Source organism: Pleurodeles waltl, chromosome 4_1 (assembly GCF_031143425.1).
Source record: "Pleurodeles waltl isolate 20211129_DDA chromosome 4_1, aPleWal1.hap1.20221129, whole genome shotgun sequence".
NCBI lineage: Eukaryota > Metazoa > Chordata > Amphibia > Caudata > Salamandridae > Pleurodeles > Pleurodeles waltl.
The window spans coordinates 732477664-732501343 of record NC_090442.1 but is presented as its reverse complement, the minus strand read 5'-3'; the positions used below and the strand labels follow the sequence as shown (position 1 = coordinate 732501343).

General features: G+C 45.4%; 1 protein-coding gene across 1 annotated transcript in view; it reads left to right on the top strand.

Annotated features, from left to right (window-relative positions):
* The window catches only part of SLC35B4 (solute carrier family 35 member B4), a 123493-nt gene that overhangs the window by 41498 nt on the left and 58315 nt on the right, over window positions 1–23680 (top strand). Inside the window, exon 3 of the mRNA XM_069229318.1 lies at window positions 22256–22358. Within this exon, the coding sequence (XP_069085419.1) occupies window positions 22256–22358 (103 nt within the window). The remainder of the gene's footprint in view (window positions 1–22255; window positions 22359–23680) is intronic.

Here is a 23680-nt window from a genome sequence, read left to right as displayed (position 1 = left end):
CTCTGTGTTTGTAAGAATACTGTACAGTGATTTAATCTTCTCTCTCTGAGGCACAGATTCTGTCCATATGTTCATGAGTTGACACTTCAATTGTCTTCTGCATTTTCGATGGCTCTTCCAAAAATCAGGTATTCCTGCACTGGCGGTAGGCTTTTTTTCTGACCATCAAGCTGTAGAATTCACTTCTCTGCATCCTCACTTCATTTGGCTGTACGGAAACCAGTTACAACATAACTGTTTCCCTCCGATTCTTTTCCGTCTTTTTTTACTGTGGCATAGGTTCTTGTGTCCAGTCTAGAATACGTTTCTAGTTAGTTGCTGTGATTGATAAATTATGATCACGTCATATATCTCCTCTTGCCCTCTCTGTTCTTCTAGCTCCCCATTTCTTCCTTTCTTCTCTTCTCCTGCTCTCACTGTCCCATCCACACTTCGCACCTCCTGTCTTCTCCCTCGCCTTGTTTAATCCTCCTTTCAACTCCCCCCTCCTTCTCTTACCCTTCCTACTTTCTCTCCCCTCTCTCCCTTACTGTTACCTCCCCCGCCTTCCCATGTCAACGTTCTGCTGGTTGCCCAGTGATGCATGTTCGTTCTGTAGTTTGTCCTGTTCTTCTGTTGGATTGGGCATTCTACTTGTCTCTGCTGGTTCACCCTTCCCTACCTTTTGTGGTTCCCACGCAGTTAGCTGCTGTTCGGGAAATTCGTCCTCTCCCTGGAGGTACTGGACACTTGCCTGCAGTATGAACATCACTCTGGCAGCAAAGGAGGTTCAGATTCCAGCTGCCAGGGTGGGTATAGCCTGTTGTCCTGCCAGGCTCTATGCTGCACTCCTGGCACCCTCACCCAGTTACAACTAGCTGGTCCCGTTGGTTGTGATTCTGATGGATACAACTACCTGTGGATTCCTCACCTAATGAATACTCCCATGGCGCCAGCATTCAACGGAAATCTTCTTACTAGTCTCTGCACGTCGACGAGGACGTCACTCTAGCCCACGCGACGCCGTCTGACGTCATACAGGCAATAAGAGGTCCTCGACGACGTGCCGACGTCAGTTCCCTTTTTTCCGTGCATTTGAAACGGTTATCTTCGAGGGAGCAACTGTTACTTTTGTGGTTACAGTGTATTTTTGCTGCGTAGTCTTTCTCTGGGGTAATAATGTCGCAGAGAAAGTCTGGATTCAAGCCTTGTCGTGAGTGTGGAGGCAAGATGTCAGTGACGGATCCTCATTCCGATTGCCTTTGGTGTTTGAGCTCCGACCACGACGTCTCGACTTGTGATTCATGCCAGCACATGAATCCAAAGGCCCTCAAGGAACGTGAGGCGAAGCTGTTTATGGCGAAATCGAAGGAGAAGCATCATAAGAAGTCTTCTTCACCAAGACATCGGCGTCATCGAGACTCCCGGCGCCGTAGAGAATCTCGGCGTCATTCAAAGGAGACTCGTTCCAGGTCTTCGGATCGGCGCCGAAGGACATGGGAGATCAGTCCCACGGTTACGCCGCATCCTTCGACGCCGTTGCCCTCTCCGGCGTCTCCAACTTCACCTGGACAGGCGTCGGTGATTGAGGTATTGGAGCCTCAGGTGTTTTCTCCGGCGTTGCAGACGTCGAGGCCGGCGTCGGGGTCGCCTCCGAGACAGGCACCCCAGTATCCGGCTTTTCCCACCCCTGGAGCCGATAGTTCCGCATTCTTGAATGCGATGTATGCCATCTTCCATCAGATGGCTCCAGGGGGTGCTCCGGCTGGGCCTTTGGCCTTTTCATTGGGTGATCCTGCGCCTCTTCGGCCGGCACCCTTTATGCCCTTTCTCCCTTTTGGGAACGTGGGCTCGGCGCCAGTGTCGGTGCCGGTGGCCGCTCCGGTGGCTTCAGAGGGATTGGCCCCGGGGATTTCCATCCCGTCGACGTCGGGATTTCGGCCTGTGACTCCGGTGGGTCCATCTGCTTCGACTGCTCTTTCGTCGGCGCCGAAGTTACCTGTGGCGCCGGACGCGGCGTCGGTGGCTTCTGAAGATCGGCGCCGATCTTCGACTTTGGCGGAGGCATTGTCGACTCCGCGTATTGAACAACGGCTTCATTCGAGGAGACGTGCTCTTCGTGTATTAGAGGAGCAGGAGTACCAACGAGCCCTGGAGGAAGGAGAGCTAGAGGACTCTGGTGATGGGCTGCGTGGTCTGGAGTCGGCCAGTGGGCTGGACACTTCCCCTGAGTGGGATCTTTCGTCCCCGGGAGAATATACTGAGGAGGCTGCTTCTTTTCACGCAGTGGTACGGAAGGCAGCTAGTTTTTTGGACCTGCCTTTGCCGGTGGTGGAGGCTAAACAAAACCTTCTAACAGAGGTGCTACATCCGGCCTCAGCTGCGGCGGAGCCTCTTTTGCCATTTAATGACGCTCTGCTGGATCCGGTTTTAGAGGTGTGGAAGAGGCCGGCATCTTCCCCAGCAGTTCACAGAGCCGTGGCCAGGAGGTATCGGGCGGCTCCGACTGACCCTGGTTTTCTGTCTAGGCACCCTACGCCGGAGAGCTTGGTGGTGCAGGCCTCCTGTTCATCCAAGTCAGCGCCTGGTTCTTTCCCGACGGTGCCTGGGGACAGAGATTCAAAGAAACTAGAGGCGCAGTCCAAGAAGATTTTTTCGTCCTGCAGTCTGGCGTTGAAGGCCACCAACGCAACCTGTATCCTGGGGAGGTATATTCATGCTCTGATGGATGACATTTCCTCATCATTTACAGAGCTTCCCCAGGGTCTTTTGGATGTTGTTTCAAATGCCCAGGCTGCTGCGACCCAGATTATCCAGACGGGACTGGATACGACCGACTCGGTAGCCAGAGCAATGGGCATAACTGTGGTGGCAAGGAGGCAGGCCTGGCTCCGTAACTCGGGCTTTTCTGCGGATGTACAGTCCACATTGTTGGATCTCCCGTTTGATGGGGACAAACTGTTTGGAGACAAGGCTGATTCGGCCTTGGAACATTTTAAGGGGAGCAGGGCCACGGCTAAGTCGTTAGGGCTCCAAGCTCCTTCTTCCACGGCCTCTTCCAGATTTTTCAGGAGGTTTCGTGGATTTGGGCGTGGCTCTTCCTCCTCTTCCTTTCGGGGAAGATATCAGCAACCTGCCTCTTCCCATCCCTATAGATCTTTTAGAGGGAGAGGTAGGGTCCGCACCAGAGGAGCCTCTCAGCAGCACTCTGCCTCTTCCTCATCCTCTGGCGGGGTGCAGCAGGGGAAGCAGCCTTAGGCTTCCACCATTTCCCACTCACTCCTCTCCTGTAGGGGGAAGATTACAGCATTTTCTCACCAAATGGAAGACTGTTACAACGGACACTTGGGTTCTCAGTATTGTGGGAAAAGGCTACACCCTTCCCTTTCAGGAGTTCCTGCCCCTCATCCCGCCCTGCCCTTCTTATTGTTCAGAAGAACACCTCCTGTTGCTAGAACAGGAGGTACAAGCCCTCCTTTCAAAGGGCGCGGTGGAGTTGGTCCCAGAGCAGGAAAGGGGTCGAGGATGTTACTCAAGGTATTTCCTGATTCCCAAGAAGGATGGTCGTTTGAGACCAATCCTGGACCTGAGGATCTTGAATTGGTTCCTCAAGCAGGAAAAGTTCAAGATGCTGACCCTAGCACAGGTGCTTTTGACGTTGAACAAGGAAGACTGGATGGTGTCTGTCGACTTGCAGGATGCTTACTTTCATATCCCGATACTCAAGTCACACAGGAAGTATCTCCGGTTTGTGGTGGGATCGCAGCACTATCAGTTTGCGGTCCTTCCGTTTGGTCTTACTTCAGCACCTCGAGTCTTCACGAAGGTGATGTCGGTGGTTGCGGCAGAGCTCAGAAGGAAAGGGATAGCAGTATTCCCTTACTTGGACGACTGGTTGATCAAAGCCAAGTCCCCGGAGCTTGTGTCGCATCATCTACAGTCAACAACCCAGTTGTTGTTCGACCTGGGTTTTTCGGTGAACGAGCCCAAATCTCACCTAGAGCCCTCTCAGCGCCTCCTGTTCATAGGGGCAGTACTGGATACAACATTGGGTCGGGCCTTTCCTCCGCCTCAGCGGATTCAAGATATTCAGGATTTGGTTCCAATGTTTCGAAATGGAGCGGTAGTTCCAGTCCTCAAGGTCCTTCGTCTGCTCGGTCTGTTTGCCTCCTGCATTCTGTTGGTCACGCATGCTCGCTGGCACATGAGGGCTCTTCAGTGGTGCCTCCGAAGGCAGTGGTCTCAACACAAAGGGGATCTAGAGAGTACTGTCAAGATCTCCAGAGATGCTGCTGTGGATTTGAAGTGGTGGATTGCAAGCAACAATCTTTGCTGGAACGGCTTTCCTTGTGAGTCGCTACCAGTGGCCACAGTCATAACGGATGCTTCCACTCTAGGGTGGGGAGCTCATCTGGGGGATCTGGAGATCAAAGGTCTTTGGTCTCCAGAGGAACAGATGTTTCACATCAATCTGTTAGAGTTACGGGCTGTACGTCTGGCTCTCAAGGCCTTCCTCCCTTCCCTTCGTGGTCAGTCGGTACAGGTCCTAACGGACAATACTACCACGATGTGGTACATAAACAAGCAGGGAGGAGTGGGGTCGTACCTTCTCTGCAGAGAAGCTCTTCGACTATGGTCCTGGGCAAAGGACCATCAGATTTGCTTGATAGCAAACCATCTGGCCGGAGTCTTGAACGTGCGTGCGGACAGTCTCAGTCGCCAATTCTCGGCAGACCACGAGTGGCGTCTCCATCCAGATCAAGTCCGTTTAATCTTCCAGAGGTGGGGGTTTCCTCGGGTAGATCTGTTTGCCACTCGGGAGAACGCGCATTGTCCGTTATTCTGCAGCCTCCAGTATCCGATGCAGGGAGCGTTGGGGGACGCGTTTCAAATAACCTGGTGCGGCCAGTTGCTTTACGCGTTTCCTCCCATACCCTTGATTCCTCGAGTATTGAGGAAGATTCGCCAGGACCGGGCTCTAGTCATCCTAATAGCTCCGGATTGGCCAAGGAGGGTATGGTACTCCGACCTTCTCCAACTCTCAATGTGCCCTCCGCTCCGTCTCCCTTTCAGGGCAGACCTCCTCTCGCAGTCGCAGGGGCAGGTTCTACACCCCAACCTCCAGAGTCTGCACCTACATGCCTGGAGATTGAACGGGGCAACCTGAGTTCCTTCTCTCTCCCGCCTGAGGTAGTGGATGTTATATTAGCGGCCAGGCGACACTCCACTAAATCTATCTACGCTAATAGATGGTCTAAATTTGTTGCGTAGTGTGGAGAGAGGCAGATTGATCCTTTGCATGCTCATCTATCGGACGTTTTGTCTTTTGCTCTGTCTCTAGCGCAGAAAGGTTGTGCAGTGGCTACCATTAAGGGTTATTTATCGGCCTTGTCAGCCTTCATATGTCTTCCAGACCAACCATCTTTATTTAAATCCCCTATTGTTATCAGATTCTTGAAAGGTCTTCTAAATAAATATCCTCCAAAGCCATTCGTTATGCCGCAATGGGATTTGTCCCTGGTCCTGACTTTCCTTATGGGGTCCCCTTTTGAACCTATGCATTCTTGCCCCTTAAGGTATTTGGTTTTAAAAACAGTCTTCCTGATAGCTATAACATCAGCTAGGAGAGTGAGTGAGTTGCAGGCCTTATCAGTAAAGCCCCCTTATACAACTTTTTATGGGGATAAGGTGGTGTTGAGGACCAAGGCTGCTTTCCTCCCGAAGGTTGTTTCACCTTTCCATTTGGCTCAGGCAATTACTTTGTCCACGTTCTATCCTCCGCCTCATCCTTCCAAAGAGGAAGAAAGACTGCACCGTCTGGACCCAAAGAGGGCGTTGAGCTTCTTTATTGATAGAACAAAGGATTTCAGGCTGGAGGATCAGCTGTTTATTGGATACGTGGGCAAGAGGAGAGGAAAGGCAGTCCACAAGAGAACACTATCCAGGTGGGTTGTTCTTTGCATTAAAATCTGTTACTCTTTGGCAAAGAAGGATCCTCCTGAGGGCATTAGAGCTCATTCCACCAGAGCTAAGTTGGCCACTTCGGCCTTGGCCAGAGGTGTTCCTGTGGTCGACATCTGCAAGGCCGCAACTTGGTCGTCCCTTCACACTTTTGCAAAACATTACTGTTTGGATTCTGAGGTTAGAAGGGACGGCCATTTTGCACGGTCAGTGCTGCAGGATTTCTTGGTTTGACCATTTAGGCACCCACCGCCGGGCGTGGTACTGCTTTGGGACTCTATTCATTAGGTGAGGAATCCACAGGTAGTTGTATCCATCAGAAGAACGAGTTACTTACCTTCGGTAACGACTTTTCTGGTGGATACATTAGCTAACTGTGGATTCCTCACGGTCCCACCCGCCTCCCCGTTGCCTTTCTGGTCTTACCAAGTAATCCTTGAGTACGCTCCTCTTGGTCTTTGAGGGTGCAATAGATGTTGTATATATTATATTTATATATATGTATATATCTTTGTGTATATACTTGATGTGTATATATATTTTAAAAAGAGAGAGTTATATATATATATAAAAGATTTACAGTTATTCATGCAATGTTGTGTATTTTTACAATGTAATGGGATGTTGCCTTGCTCTTTCATTGCATTGCCTGGTTGTTCTCATGCACGTAAAAAATGATTGGTACTGACGTCTGCACGTCGTCGAGGACCTCTTATTGCCTGTATGACGTCAGACGGCGTCGCGTGGGCTAGAGTGACGTCCTCGTCGACGTGCAGAGACTAGTAAGAAGATTTCCGTCGAATGCTGGCGCCATGGGAGTATTCATTAGGTGAGGAATCCACAGGTAGCTAATGTATCCACCAGAAAAGTCGTTACCGAAGGTAAGTAACTCGTTCTTCTGGCTCTATATAGTCTTCTTTGTGGGCCTTCTCTCAGGCTTTGGGTTGTCATGCCCTCTGTTTCCTGATAGAGATGACGAGACTCTTTCTGCTGGACTTGTGGCTCTGCTATTGTTTTATGCTTTGTTTCTAGGTTGCCAGTCTTGCTGTATGATCAGACTGTGCGCCTTCTTCATCCTTAGCTTTCCTAGGATTTCTTGCTTTTGCAGCTTGTGTTCTATGACTGGCCTATCCTTGTGTAATTTTGTGACCTTTGTGCAGCTACTGTATTCTTGAGAGTGCATTTGTTACTAGCACTCTCTGGGTGTCTCTCTAATCTGCGGCAAGGAGGTGGCACTTTCAATCAAAAAAATGTATAAAGCGCGCTACTCACCTGAGGGTCTAAAGGCGCTTGGCAGGGGCGGGGTGGGGGGGGGTGGAGAGTAGGAGGGTCACTGTTCGAACAACCAGGTTTTGAGGTTCTTTCTAAAGAGCAGGAGGTCTTTGGTTTTGCGGAGGTTGATGGGGAGGGAGTTCCAGGTTTTGGGGGCAAGGGAGGAGAAGGACCTGCTTCCTGTGGTGGTGCGTTGGATGCGGGGGACTGTGGCTAGGGCGAGGTTGGCTGATCGGAGGTTGCGGGTGGGAGTGTGGAAGTTCACTCTTTCGTTGAGGTATGTCGGGCCGGTGTCGTGGAGGGATTTGTGTGCGTGGATGAGGATCTTGAATGTGATTATCTTGTTTATGGGGAGCCAGTGAAGGGTTTTGAGGTGTAGTGAGATTCGTTTGTGGCGGGGGAGGCCAAGGACGAGGCGTGCGGCTGTGTTCTGGACTCTCTGGAGTTTGCATGTGAGTTTGAGTGTGGTGCCGGCATAGGGGGCGTTACCGTAGTCTAGTCTTCTGCTGATGAGTGCATGGGTGACTGTCTTCCTGGTCTCTGGGGGAATCCATTTGAAGGACTTTTTTTAGAGTGCAGAGTGTGTGGAAGCAGGAGGAGGTTAGAGCATTGATTTGCTGTGTCATGGAGAGGGAGGGGTCCAGGGTTTCATATAACCTTTATTCCCTAGTGGGTTGGGACGTTAGGTCAGGTTTATTTCTGGCTTAGGTATGTCATACTGTTTGTTGAATCTTTATCTTTTTGTGCCTTGTTGTGCTAACCCTGTTCATTTGACTCTGCTTGGATGGTCTTTGATGACATATGGGTCTTAATACCTGGTGGAGAGTTTCACTAATGGGTTGATTTTGTTTGTTTTTACCAGCATGTTGTTGCTCTCGTCATCTGGTGGTTGGTTGATGTTTGCTTTTCTGAGGGTAGGCCCGAACCAGGGGTGCTTCAGTGCCTCTTGACCAATTTCTTGTATTTTTTATACTAAGCTTTTGTGGTCCTGGTTTTTAAAATGTGATTTTTTTCATCTGGGGTGCTGTGTCCTGGCCCTGATGGATTTGCTTGGACTCTATTGTAGTCTTGCTCTCGTTGGTTGCCAGTTGCCATTCTCAGTGTTATAGTTCCTTTGATGTCCTGCTACCTGCTCCCTCTGATTTATTGCCTTGTGGATGGCTGGGGCCCAGTCTCAGATCTGTGCACCTCTTTCTCTGGGTGTCCTTTCTCATTTGCTTCTTTTCCTCTGCTGCTAGATGGTTTTTCTCCTTCCTGACGTTGCATGTGTTATTGGACTACGTTCTCCTTTGGTGTTGCCTCCTTTGCCTGTGCTGGAGCAGGTAACTCCTTTTGTCTGGCAGGGGCTCCAGTCTTATGGCATCTGGTGGGCCTTTCAGCTGCCTGGCTAGAGCTAATCATGGCTTGGCTGGGTCTGTTGGTTTCCTCATCCCCTCCTTAAATCTTGAAGTTCACATGGGCTTCTTGCTTTTTGGGTTTATTTCCCCCCCCTTTGTTTTGGGCTGGTCTTCTGTGTTAGGTGTTCCTGTTCTTGAGAGCTATTGCTTCTAGGGTTTGGTGGTCTGAGCCCTGTGTGTAAGATTACGTCGTCATGTTGGGTTTCTTTTTTACTCTGGGGCCTTATCTTCTTTCTAATTTTATTTTTCTTTTGGACTTGAAATTCTGCACATCTGGTCCCTAGAACTGTCCTTAGCTGCTGTGTTAGTCACTGAGAACTGTTATGTTAGGCTGCAGTTTTTCGTGTCTCCACTGGGCGTGCCTCCTCTTTCTAATTTATGGCTTGATGTCTTTCCACATATCTCAGTCCCTGCAGTATTCTCATCCGTAGATTGGTTGTGGCTGCCATGACCTCCACATGCTGTCAGATGGCATGGCTGCTTGTATGCTTTGCTACCAGGGTTTTTGTGAGTTGCCCAGTCCATGCCTCTGGGTTGTTTCTGATATTGTGTGTGTAGGTTTGGGATATTTGAGGCCCTGCTCCTAGGTCTTTAACCCTTATCCTCGACATCCGTTATTCAGTGTCCTGTTTATTTTTATTTTGGGACGGTGTCTCCTAGCCTGCTGTTGCTGTGTCACAATCTTTCATGTGTACGTTTTGTTTTTATTCGTTTGCAGTGTTTTGGTCTATTTTACTTTCTCTGCTTGATATCCTTCCTAATTAAGCCTCTCCCCCTCGAACTCTTTGGTTCTGGTCATGGCTTCCCTGTTGGTGAGGTGGTCTGTGTTATCTTCTGCTCTGCTTGCTGTCACTTGTGTCGTGCTGGTCTGGTTTCTTGGAAGTTGCTTTGGTCTGTATTCATTGTCCATGTCTTTCTTCAGTTGGAGGTTTAGGTAGATTATTTTACTTAATGACTGGAAGAAGGAAGAAATGAAGGAGGGATAATACCTGCATTAAGCTTGCGCTTCCTATCCTCGTTATATTTGTTAATTCCAGCCCCAAACAGGTCTAAAAGTCAAAGAGTTAAATGGAATATGTTTGTGTTTTAATGACATTTAGGAATGGGAGAGGTAACCTGGACAGGACAAAAGCTTGGACAAACTGAAGTCAGGACTTCATGGGGGTTTTCAGGAGGAAAAATAATTCCTATGTAATGAGTAAGAGAAGAGACATTGGAGATTGCCACAGGTAATGTAGGCAGTAACGCACACAGCACAGAAAAAAAGCAGAGACAGTAGCATAGCATGTTTCCTTAACACATATCCCAGATTTAGTCCAGCCTATGTTGTGTGCCTTGTTTTTGCCATGCTTTGACACCCCTTTGACACTGCAGGAAGTGGCATCACATAACTGTTGACACCAGTGATAATATAAACATCACAATATATTTGAACCTGGCAATATCACAGGATGGGGCAGGTAAAAAAATCATTAAATAAGTGTAAAAATAAAATCAAAATTTACTATCTTTTAGAAAACAGGTACAAGGTAACCCAGGAAGTAGCAATAGAAAACCTAAAGGATTTTTTTCAACCCTTGGTGACTTTGAAATGACACCTGTGTCCTACCAAATTGGGGGAGAGCGTTGCAAAAAAATGTCCAGTTACTCCTCTAGAATCTGGTTGCATAGTGATTGCAAATTCAACCACCAAATTACATTAATTTCTAGTTGGAGTTATCCTTTTTGCATGTTTATGAAAGGATGCACATAACAAATGCTGGGTGAGATTAACATTGTACTAGCAACACAAAAAGATGATGGACGGAGTGCTGAAACATTTTAAACACTCACCCCAGTATCAGATCTGGGTTAAATCCATCTTTCTTTTGCTCAGTCTTGACCCTGCTCCCCATGGAAAGAGTCCACCCCAAATTGCCAGGCCAGGTCCTCCCTGGAATGATACCGAGCATCCTGGGACCGATTTTGGGGTATCGCCCCCCTCATCAGCCAGGCTAGCACAGCAAGCAAGGGATCCACGTATGGGCATACCCTGTCCACTTAGGGTGACTATAGCAACACAAAAAGGTAATGGACGGAGTGCTGAAGCTTTTCAAAACTCGCATCAGTCACAGATCTGGGTTAAACCCATCATTCTTTTGCTCACCGTGCCACCCCAGTTTGAACCCAGCCATATGCAAATCAGACTTGACCCTGCTCCCCATAGGAACAGTCCAGCCCGGACTGCCAGGCCAAGTCCTTCCTGGACCAGAAACAAGCATTCTGGGACTGGTTTTGGGGTATCACCCCTCATCAACCAGGCTAGTTTGAATTCAGTGGCACAGTGAGGAAGGGGCCCACGTCTGGGCATACCTAGGTCACTTAGGGTGACTATAGTAACTCAGAAAGATGATTGACAGAGTGCTGAAACTTTTAAAACACCCCCTCCTCCCCCACCCCCAGTCATAGACCTGGGTTAAATTTGTCTTTTTTTTTTTTTTTTTTTTGCTCACCATGCCACCCCAGTTTGGACCCAGATATTTGCAAATCAGTCTTGACCCTGCTGCCCATGGGTGAAGTCCAGTCTGAACTGCCAGGCCTTCCCTGGACTGGAAACAAGCATCCTCGGACCAGCTTTGGGGTACCACCCCTCATCGTCCCGGGGCCTCATCAGCCAAGCTAGCTTGACGCCAGTGGCACAGCGAGCAAGGGACCTACTTCTGGGCTGGGTCCAAACTGGGATGGCATGGTGAGCAAAAGTACGATGGATTTGACCCAAATCTGTGGCTGGGAATGACTGTTTAAAAAGTTTCAGCACTCCGACACATCTTCTTTTGTTGCTATGAATATTGTAATTTCTAGTAGTTTATTAATGTCTTCTGTAATTATTCTGCTCTTGAGTTTTCTATATGTAAACATTATACACCTCTGTCAATTCATCCTGGGCAGGGAAGCGAGTGCCACACTTAAATGCAATAACATTTGTTACCCTTGAACTGTTTGAGTAAACCACGATCTACCGAAATAGTTACCTCTGATTTAAAAAAAAAAAAAAAAAAAAAAAACACCTCCCTTGTGGCCCCTGCCTCATTGACATCTGTTTTTTCACCATGTTTGTTGGAAGAACGTTATCGATTTTGAAAGTGTCCAATTTTGTAAACTACTTCCAAGTTAATACTTAAACTTTGTATTGAGAGCAGATAGAGGATTTTGCTGCTTACAACCAAACTGTGGCCCACCCCGGTCATCAATTTAGCAACTTAATTCCCCACCACCCCGTTTATTGCATTTGAGCGTTTGCAGGGATGCCTAGCAGTTTGTGAAGTTTAGGGATCACTTTTCTAGATATCCCTCACTGGTTCCCGATTATCCTGCATTAACCCGTCCAATGTAGTAGCTGCATGATTCAAAAAGTGTTCGTGGAGGTTAGGGGTAAATTAAGCTATTCACAACCATACAGTGCATGTTTGATTTGGTCACTTTTATACAACATTGTCTAATCCTCGGGGAGTGGTGGTGGGGGCGGGGGCGCTACGGCATGTGCGAGGTGGTTGTTACCCTTTCTCTATGGCTTAAATGCTGAATTTATCCAACTCAAAGGAAAATCGTGTTTACACAGCATAATGATAAAGCTGAAGGGAAGTGACCCAAGGGTCCAGTAGGAGCTGGGAAGAAGGCTGTTTAGGAGGGTTGGCCTTTCTGTCTTTGTGGATGTACCCATTATAAATATATCAGAGGGATAAATGAGTGAGCTTGTTCAACAGGCACCCTTGGCTTACTGTAGGGAACAACAGCCCTACCTTGCTCAGGACGTAATAGGAAGCCTGGATCTCTCCATAGGTTAGGAAGGCCCAATCTGCATTCGTACCATCACATTTATATTGTGTCCTTTGCTTATCGGGACTCTTATTGTTCCATAAAAAGGCTAATAGGTCCTTGTGGATGTAGACCAGTGCGCATTTCGGAAATCTGAGGCAGCGTTTGTTACATAAGACAGCTTTGACTACTAACGAAAGCTAAATCATTTCTCCCAGAAAGCAACTTCACAGCCTTCCTATACTCCTCAGTGGCCCCCTCACATAATCCTATATGCAGCAGCATATCTCATGGGCAGCCTGTAGAAATATGACGACATCACCCCCGCCCTGATGGAACTCCACTGGCTCCCCTTGCTGGCCCACACCATTTGTATCACCTATAAATCCATCAAGACCACCACACCAGCCTTTCTGACTGGCAAGCCCACCTTCCCTTAGTGGTTCTCTGCACCCATCAGCAAGATGCTATTAGACTATAGATAAAATGCAAAAAGAAAAAAAACAAGTCAAAAGGTCTTTTCTATCTATACACCTGGGTCCTGGAACAACATCCTCGTATCTATCAGGCCTTGGACCCTACACAAAGTTCTGCTGCCTTTCAGCTAATAAATAGCACATATATGTATACATACACACATCCATATAAATACATTATTTTCACAGAGGCAGTTGATAAAACAGGATATTTTCTATCTTCCCCATCTGAACAGGTCCTTGTGTAAAATCTGTAGTACAGGAGACATATAGGCAGCATAGTAATTCTTAGTTGTAGTTGGCATATTGATTCCTAAATATCTGCATGGGCCCAAAGACAACTTCACACCATGATTTATAACTTTTTTTTAGTGTCACTCAAGATGCCTGCTATCGTTACGTGCACTATTTTGTTAAGGTTGATTTTAAATCCCAATCCTATTCTTTAAATAGCAGAGTCTCCCTGGTTAGGTGTGTGAACTGGGTGAGGCTGCTGGAGCTGTAGGAAAAAGACCTATATAATATTGAAATTCACTGATATGTAATGACAGAAAAGAACTGCACAGAGGAGTCGCCAGTAGGAAGATGAAGATTCTAGTGCTCTGTTCACAAGAGAAAATATAGATTTTCAACGTAATATTGTAGTACACCATTCAAGGGATGATAGATGTGCGAGTCTAGTGTATGCTGCTGTGAAATAGATAGTTGTCCAAGCAAAAGAAGGAAAACTAAAACCCCCAAACTGCATGATTGGCACAGCCTTATAAAATCCAGAAGTATTTCATAGGCATAAACCATCTAACCTGGGGAGTAAGACGGATATACATGAAGGCAAAGGAGGCAGGTGGTTGGTCATTGAGTGGAGTAAACACAACCTTCAGGCTGAAACAGCAAATAGTGAACTAAGGAAGGAAATATAAAGGTGACAAATAAAGCAGACTGGCTACATAAAAAAGAAGAGTGGAAATACCTCTGGTGACTGAACTACCAGAGGGTAGGTAGACATCTATACACAAGGTGTATAAGTATTGCTGTTTCTCTGTGTTCTTGTTTGGCAGCCCACTGGCGGTGGGCACTTTGGATAGCAATACTGGCACCTCATACCCCAGAATTGCAGTTTGATTTTAGGTTCTGGTTTTACTGCCAGAGTTGAGATGTTTCCCAAATGTTGTGGGGTGTTGCAGCGTGGCCTGTGTAATGGTCCTATAGGTTTGCCAACTTGTCACCACTTTCTTGATGCTGGATTGTCATTGTGAAATCAGGGATATTGTGTGCAGATCCTGTCATCACACCAGAGCGCGCTCTAAGGAGATTGATAGCTTATCGATATTTATGTACTTAGGCAAGAGTTTGGATCATAGTTGTCACTAGCGGGATCTTTTGTTTAGTACTCTATATTCTGCGTTCTTGTGACATTATCTAAAAATCTGAAAAGGCACACAGCTTCTGGTTGTTTCTGATTTAAATGGCCACTTGTTTAGTCAATGGCAAACCGCTGCAAAGGTATAGTGTATAAAATGTTCACAATAGGGCATCTCAATGGACTTTAAAACAAGCTGTGTTACTCCAGGAAATTTCCCAACTTTATAAATCTACTCTTTAAAGGCAGATATTTTGCATTTCATCTATCTGATGGCTTCCTACTGTTGACAGACATGTAATCAGTTGTGCCCTTGTTTGCTCAGTACTGTTGCGCCTCTTTGTCTCAGACCTTTTACAAAATTCTTTTACATCTTTGATCTGCTCTGCTTGTTCTTGGAACTGCATAATTTATCCATGAAAATCATATTTTCATTATTAATCCTAGGCTCCCATTCCTATGTCATAATCTATTACAGAATAAGTCTTTCTTTGAAAAATGCAGCCTGATAAGAGTTTAATTATTATACCCATCCTGGCCCTTCATTCTTTTAGTATGAATATGTTGTTTTTCTTGTTTCACTTGTAATTGAACTTGGCCTTTCACTTTTTGTTTGGCAGCTTCCAACCTATGTGTCTTCATCCTAAACTACACGCAATGCTGCAGATCTGGCATTATATAAGTCAGGAGATCAGCAGTACTTTCCCAGCAGTCTCATTCTTGTGGTCTCCAATAACATGACTATGACAGTGTTGATGATAGAACCCGTGACATTGCATCCCTCAGCAATTAGAGTAATTCTTATCCCAAGATATTCTGATACAGACATAGGCGTTGCCATTGCTGGTTGTTTCAGCAGGTCGTAGCATCTCAAACAGAGAACTTGTTCTCATCAAGCACATAAGGGTGTCCTCACAATGTGCTTTGGTGTCACTGAAAAAAGTTGAGGTATATCCCTGAGAGTCCCTAAAGGATCCTTAATCCTGTCTTTGTTCCAGTATACAAGCAAATTCCCTTGCTAGTTCCAGAACATGGCTAATGTGTAGTGGGCTGCTTGTAACTGGATCTCATTTCCTGAGTCCTTCTTCGTCTCCCTCTGTCGTCAGCCAACTTGCTCAACTAGTATGGTCTGTGACTAACTTGTGGAGGTGGCCTACACTTTTAATTTCTTTTGTTCCAATTATTATGCTACGTTATACCCTTATTTGGGTATAGTTTAGTTCTAAAGAGAACAAGAATCTTTAAAAATGCTTTCTGTCACCCATCTTCAAGGGATAAGAGATACCTTCTCTGGGAATCAAACGTGCGACCAGATGGCTTGCACACAGATCTCTTCCAGAGTTGCATTAACCTGTGAGCTATTTTAACAACAAAGACTTAGTTCAAGATCAGCCACAGAAAAAAAGCCTTGCAACATTGATAAAGGTGTTAGAGAGTTGAGACACACCATAACATCTACAGGGAAATATCACAGGTTCTGGGGGACACGTTTAAAACCCTGCCACTGAGGACTAATGTTTGACACATTGTTCTGTTTTTCCCTCTCAGAAGGGCACCTGTTCCATAACATGCCCATTGGTTCTATGTTCTCTGATCACTGAGGGGAACTATGTCTTTGAGCTTGCTCATCCAGCCTTAAGTGGAAACTATCATGTTATTTTATAAATGATAACACACCAACTGAAACCATGATGGATGTTTTTTTTTAATAAGGTAAGACATACTGAGAGACCGCTTCAATGAGACCATCGAACTGAAGGTGTGATATGGAATGTAAGGTATAACCTCTAAGGTGGACCACAGCATATAGGACCAGATAACATAGGGGGAACATGAGTACATGAATGCCGGATAGCATAAATGAGAAATATGGCACACCTCCTTCTGCAGCTTCCTTTCTTCACCCATCAGAATAGGTAAAGCCCACAATGGCCAAATGCTCATAGGAGACGTTGGTATGCATACAATATTTTATAGCCCGAAGGCACCACAGCTACATGGTCAAAGACAAGCATAAAGGCAATGAGTTAGAGAAGAGGACGCTGAGTTGTGACTGATTAATGCATTTTGAAGTAGTGTACTTTAGAGAAGGGAGTCTTCAATACTTTCCTAAATTGGCACAGTGTTGGTGCGGCCCTGGTGGATACAGGGATGTTGTTCCAGATCCTGGGTGCGTAGATGGAAAATGCATGTTGCCTTGTGTTTTTTTTTTTTTCCCTCTCTTACACTTTTTAGTCTGCAACCTGATGGTGTCCTGGCTGTGTGTCTGCTAAGATAGGAGAAATTGTTTTGTCTGCAAGAATAGCCGGGGTCCTAGTCATGCTAAGTTAGTAAGTGAATCAGCTGGTTTTGAAGATGGTGCGGACTGGCCTGGGGAGCCAATGGAGTTCCACCAGGATGGGGTGATGTGATTTTAAATTTCTCCAGGCCCTGCATGAGATGTGCTGCAACATAATGAGGCCCTGAAGAAGGGCTTTACAGACATGAAAATGTGAGTATGCTAGGGCTTTAGTGATAAACTGGTAATTCTGAAGTCAGTTTCCGGAAGAAATGATTTGACTTTCTTTAGAAAAGAGTGTTGCATAAGTTCTGACTTTGGTGTAACTATACAAGGTGTGCTTTCCCACCCAGAGGTGAATTCCGGTCAGTGATCTAGAGATGAATGTGAAAGACAGATTATTGTAGCCCCGCAAAACACTATTCAGTGTGTAATTGACATACAGGTATTGCATCTGGGTTACTAACAATTCCATAAAGGGATTAGGGGCACCTTGGAAATAGCAACAAACCTTATTTTGTTATTCATCTTATCTCACACAATGTACTAAGAAGAATGCACACTTTTAAGTTAAAAATATTTATTACCACAGGAACAATCTGCTTCTCAGTATATCTAAAATAACTGCACAAAATATTTAAAAAACAGCAATGTTATGAATTCCGAAAACATTTTCAGCATTGGTAAAATGTCATTAAAATTGTCATCTAGAACATGACATCCAAATGTCTACTTATATGTGCTATGCTAGGAGAGCAAGAAAGGCAGAGCAACTTGTAGTCTCGTGCTTCTAAGGGAGAAGAGATGCACTGCATACCTCGTTGACAGCAAAGGCTGTTTTTTCAGCGGAGAGTGAAGGCAGTGTTCCCTGCAAAGAACAAACAGACACTGCAGTAGCAGCTAGTGAGTCTTCCTTCGGGACACAGCATTATCACCTTCAGGCTTCAGGTGAGATGTAGCATCTGTAAAGTGTGCTGGCAGAAGGTGAGACCATCTCTAGCAGACTCTCAGGCAATACTCTTATATCTCAGGTGATACTCTTATATATTAAATGTTATCAGAAATTGGAATTTCTGACATAATTTTATAGATTATGTGCATCAGAGAATGCGTCCTTGACGTTTAGGACCTTATTCGGACCTTAGGGACTTTGTCATGAGAGCTGGTACCAGGCTGCCTTTGTTTTCTTTTTAGCAGTGTGTTTCTTGGTAGTGAAGATGGTGTCCAAGGTGAATCCAGGTGACATGGCATTTGGTGAAAGTTGGCGTTTAAAGCTGTCATGGTCCATGTTATTGAGCCAGATTTGTACAGTGCCTTGTTTATTGTTCTTGACAAATAGGAATTCTGTCTTGAGTTGGCTTCAGGTAGACACTTAACATCGAGGCCTGGGTAATGTTCAAGCAGTGTTTGAGTCCAAACAGTAGACTTTCAAGTAGATTTGGGTATCATCAGCATGTTTGTGAATCCTGATGCTTTTATCTATGAGTAGAGCACAGTGGACTCATTGTATGTACCCAATACAGAACTATACAGACAGAACTACTTCAGTTTTGGTCTTTCTTCACTAGAGGACGTCCTTCTCCACAAAATCCCTTCTTGAGTTGTTAAAGGGAAATCTGTACAGCTATTCTGTACAAGTGAGATGGCACTAGCTTTCCCAAAACACCCTTCCAAGGACAACAAAAGGCTTAACTCTTTGTATACAATCAAAATATGTATAAATTGTTATTGCTGCACTGTGGGCAAACGCACTATAAACAATGCACAGTCTGACCATGAAAGAAGTAACCACACTCACAATGGACAAGACAATTTTTTTTTTTTTTTTTTTTTGCCTTCTGTCTGCAAGACTCCGTCTGCCTCTACTCCTGGTTACTGTACCCCACTCATCAGCTGGAGGTGAGCTGCTCTGCTGCTAACAATATCAGTTTTCTCAATTCTTTTTTTTTGTATGTTTGCAATTGTATTGGTTTTGAAGTACAGGAATACATACTGTAGAATCAAAATTAAGCTATAACTAAAACCGAAGAAAACTAGTAATTTGATTAATGGTGAAGATGTCTAGTTCTAATTATGGATTCCAGCTTTTTTTATTAGTCATGTTGAGCTTTAGGTTTTCGGTAACGATATGGAATTTCTCATTGTTTCTAGTTTGGTAAGGATTTCTTATAATCTGCAATAACCCCTTGGAATAAGCAGTGATTGTCTCCCTTTATTCAGTTTGTCTGTTATTTTCACAGGGGTGTATAACATCTGCTTCGAATGAAACTCTTGGAGGAGGTTGTAAGTTCATTTATATTGGATGATCATATTACACCAGAGTTCAGTCTAAACACCGTATCACTGACTCTGAAGGGCTAACTCTTCCTTTCGTTTTAGAATCCTGTAGTTTCTTTTTAATGGCTACCAAGACCTGCACAGGATCACCGCTCTATTTTATTTATTTATTTCGTTATTCATTTAAATCTGCCTTTGTCTTGTTTGTGGGACTCAGTTGTTGTTCACCACTGTCACGTAGGTAGTGTCGTAGAAGAGTGCGCTCCAGCACCGTACACCACACATCCATGCTTGATAGTAAGGTTGAAGTGTGGTAAGCGGAGTAGAGGAGCGGCGTTATATGAAGTCCCTTCTATCTGAGGTAAGAATTGGGCTCATTCCTCCTGGGCTCAGACTGCCTATTCAGAGTACACACTGAAAGCCTAGCAGCAGTAATGCACATCCACATGTTTATATTCCACCACTCTGCTAATGATGAAGAACTGTTGGCAAATTTTGCTCATCATTATATTAATTGTGTATTTCCCTACTGCGATTGGGAGGCCAGTTATAGCACATACCCCTTGTCCAACTCAAATTCTCAAAGCATAAGGACGCAGGCAAACTTGCTGCTCCACATATAGGGTTTCGATCGAAGGACCTAGATCCAGATTCTGCGAGGTTCGCTGCCTGACTAATCAAGGAAAGTTGATGTTCCATTCATTTGTATCAGGAATGGTGGAAGCTCCTCTGCTTCTACTCATTGAAGACGTGCAGCACGTACTCGAAGCCAGGGGGGTTAAATAAAGGTGCATTGAGCTGCTCGAGGTTAGTCCTGTGATAGTGCAATACTGAGTAGTGTTGGGACTGTTGCGCGCCCTTCCACTCCTGTTTAGGGTAACCCAAATACAAAAATTGTTTTTCGGGATGGTAGTGCCTTTCCTTGATTTGAGCTGTTTGAGTTTGTCTTTAGGCATTAAAAATTCATATTTTTTTCAGACCATTTACGGAAGTTTCTTCTATTCTGTTACTTGCTAACCCGCTTTCATCCATCACAAAAAGACAACCTTTGGAGAGCTACGCGGTTCTAGCTTCCTCCCATAACAACACAAAGTTGTATACTTCCTGTAGAAATCCGAAATGTTCCAAAATATCCCCCACAGCTGCCTCTGTTGCTGTGGATTTTTGTTAACCGGGAAGTCTCACCCTCCCAAGCTCTAACGCACACTCACTCCCCTTTGGTACCGGGTGAGGCGACATGATTGTAACTATACCATGTGGCAGGGTAGCTGAGAGGGCGGCCTTGGGAGAACATCTTAAGGGTTATTTCTCTGCGCCATAGTGAAAGCTGCCTGCAGATCGTGATGAATTGCAGAGGTGCAGGGGCAGGGTCATCTGCTGAGCAACAGGACAGCAAACTGATGGCAAAGGCTTAGCGGCGGCATCCCCCATCTGGTCGCCCTCCCTGATCCCAAACACTCAGACCACACAAACTTTGATTTAATGGAAGAATTGAGGCTGCAGTTTATTAGGCAATTTTCCAACTTACAAGCGATCCTTCTACCACCATTTCATTTCTATTCAAAGAGCTAGTGCCCTTCTTTTCATGGGCCTCCCAAGCACTGTGCCCCACATTCAGTGCCGGCCAATCTGCCCCAGGTGCCCTGTCACCTTGGGTGTAACCATTCATTTGCCTTAAGGGCAAGCATCTGCTTCCAGCCCCCACTGGTCACCTTTCACTTCCAGTACAACCTCTCAATTCCTTTCAGGTAAGCATCTGCTTCCAACCAAGGCGGGTGACCTTTCACTTCCGGCACAGCCACGTCTTCTTTCGGGCAAGGATCTGCTTCTAGCCCAATGGGTGAGCATTCACTTCCAGTATCACTATTCATTTCATTCGGGGCAAGCGTCAACTTCCAGCTCAAGAATGAATTGATATCCTGCGTGAACGTCTCCAACCTTCTTTGCCCGTTACCTCTACACCAACTTCTTCCGGGCCACAGGCTCTGCTTTTGATGTGTTTCCTTCCGGTTCAACAAACAAGGTTATTGTGGTAGCCTGCCAGTACCCCCCCCCCGGGTCCTGGCTGTCACTTGTTTGTTGCCTGTGCCCTTCCAGCAGCTTGCCATCATTCTTTAGGATCGCATTGTAAGTACCCCCATGCCTTGATGAGAGCTTTCGCTGCCAGCAAGGCACCTTCACACAATACCAACATGCGTGGCTATTGCCATGGGCATGATTTATTTTGCCTGCTTCATACACACTCACATTTTCTTGCCTGCGTTTCTTCTCAATACATCAATTTCACTTGGACACCTCACACATCACACATGTTGATTGTCACTGGTGGGAAGAGGAGGAGGCTGCACGTCATCCCTTTACGGTCGGCATCTGTCACTTTTTATGCAGTTCCACACAATCCAAACCATTCAATTTAGTGCCACACAATTGCACGCCATGCAGCATATTCACACTCTACAAAACACCACTCAAAACCACATAATTCAACTCCACATAATTACACTGTGCTCAATACCACATAAATGTACTGGACAGAATTCCACTCAATGCCACTCCACACCATGACATAAAATTACAGTCAATATAATTTCACTGAACGCCACACAGTTCCATGCCGCACAATTCAACTACACATTATTCCATTCCACACCACATAATCTGCACCAAACCACATAATTCCACTCCACAGTTCAGTTCCACTGCACACCACAAATATCCAATTCACAACACAGAATTCTACATCATGCCACTAAATTCAACATCGCACCACATAATTCAATTCCACTACATGCCACTCCACGACACACATTACCATTACACATAGTTATACTCCATGTCACACACTAACTCCACATAATTCCATTACACTCAATACCACATAATTGCTATCCCCATAATTCCATGGAACACTGTGCCACCAAGTTCCACTACACATAGCTTCCCTCAACACCACACAGTTCCACATCAGACAATTCCACAAATAACAGTTCCAGTCCAGCCCACATAATTCCACTCGACACCACATACATCCACTCCACTCCATAAGACATTGACAATGCCAGTAGCTCTCACATTGCCGCATATGCGAGACCTATTGGCTTTGCTAATGTTTGTTTGAACAGCAAGGTGCCTGGGATTATTTCAATCTCATGTGAAAGTTGTTATATGTCACAAGCAGGTGTAGACACACCAGTCTGTTTTGGCTGTTAAATTTCATAAATCTGACACGAGAATTTAATATTCATATGTGATGGACAAGAAGGTTTATTTGTTAAAGTTTTTCAGAATGTTTCATTTGTTCTCGCATAATATTTACATGCATAATTTCTAGAGCTTTCTCTCATAATTTGTAGATATTGGATGCAAAATTCCATAGGATCGCTTTTGTGTAAAAATATTTAATGCATTATTCAAAGCTCATTTCAATACAATTGCAAATTTACCATATGCTTTGCTGCAGGTACTACGTGATCATGGTCGCCATGTTTTTCGCTGTCAGCGTGGTGAATAATTATGCATTGAATCTTAACATATCCATGCCTCTTCATATGATATTTAGATCAGTAAGTACTTGTCGATTACGATTAATTGTGATTGTAAAAATGTAAATGTCCACTGTCGTACATACTGCTTAATACTATATTCAGTTTGTAAGTGGCCCTTTTAGCATTGGGCATCAGCATTAGGCTCCAGGCTACAGTTCGGTGCCAAACTTCATCTTTAGAGACTTTCGGATACACATTCAGTAAGTTAGTAAGTGCTCACAGCAGAACAGCATGACACATTTTGCCTTCCTGGCTGCACTCCCGTCCCCCCCCCCCCCCACAAGAGGGTCATGCTATAATGCTGGTATCCCTAAACCATACAGAGTCTCTGATAAGTGATCTCCTAAAGTTACTCCACCATCATAGGAAACTTACAATGGTAAAGCCTTAAATATTGCCAGGTAAAGCCTTAAATATTGCCAGATAATCCTTTTCCAAGAGCAGTAGCAACCTCATTCTTCACCTTGTGGTTATGTTGAGTTTGGTTTGGCCTGTTATCATGCCAATCCTGCTCTAAGGGCTTAACTGTGCTCAGGAAGGTTATTTCCAGATAATTAGCAACCTCATTCTTCATCTTATGCTTATGTTGAGTTTGGCTTGGCCTATTACCATGCCAGTTCTGCTCTAAGGCCTTAACTGTGCTCAGGAAGGCTATTTTCAGATAATTCTTTATGAAGAAGAACCCCGATCAGTAATGGCATCTTCATAACTTTGGAGGAGTTTTTCCAGCTACTTCTGGTCTTCCCAAAAAAAGCTGATGGACTTCTGAACACACTTGCTAAGTAAGGGTCAAGATGTTAAACCAGCAAAGGTTCACCTTCACATCTAAAGAAGAATGATTCACAGAAACTATGGCATCTAGGTCCAGCTGTGTCTGTGAAGTCCTTTTACTCCTGATGTTTCGGGGCCCTACCTACTATGGGGCCTGAACAACTAGTCCCAGTGTCCTATCAGAACTTGACTTTCAGTGGTATCTCGGGTGGAGCAGTCCACAGCTTCTTGGGATTGGGGGGTGGAGGGGAGAGGGAGGCGGAGTTCATTTGGGGGAGATATATGGGTGAACACAGGCTCACAACTTAAAGTGCATTTAATAGCAGCAATAAATGATTGTCCAGCAAATACTTTTTTTTTATGCCAAAAGTAGTATTGATTTACGAACACAAAGTGAAATACAGCATACACAAACAATGTGGTAGAGCTCTAGTACTCAACAGGCAGGTACCAGAGTCCCACTCCCCTCTCACTAGCTGTAGTGGTTATTTCCCTTTCACTGTATGCAACATTCAGGGTAGGCTTTACTAGAAGTCTGAGAGACAGGAGTCCCACTCCAACTCTAGTAA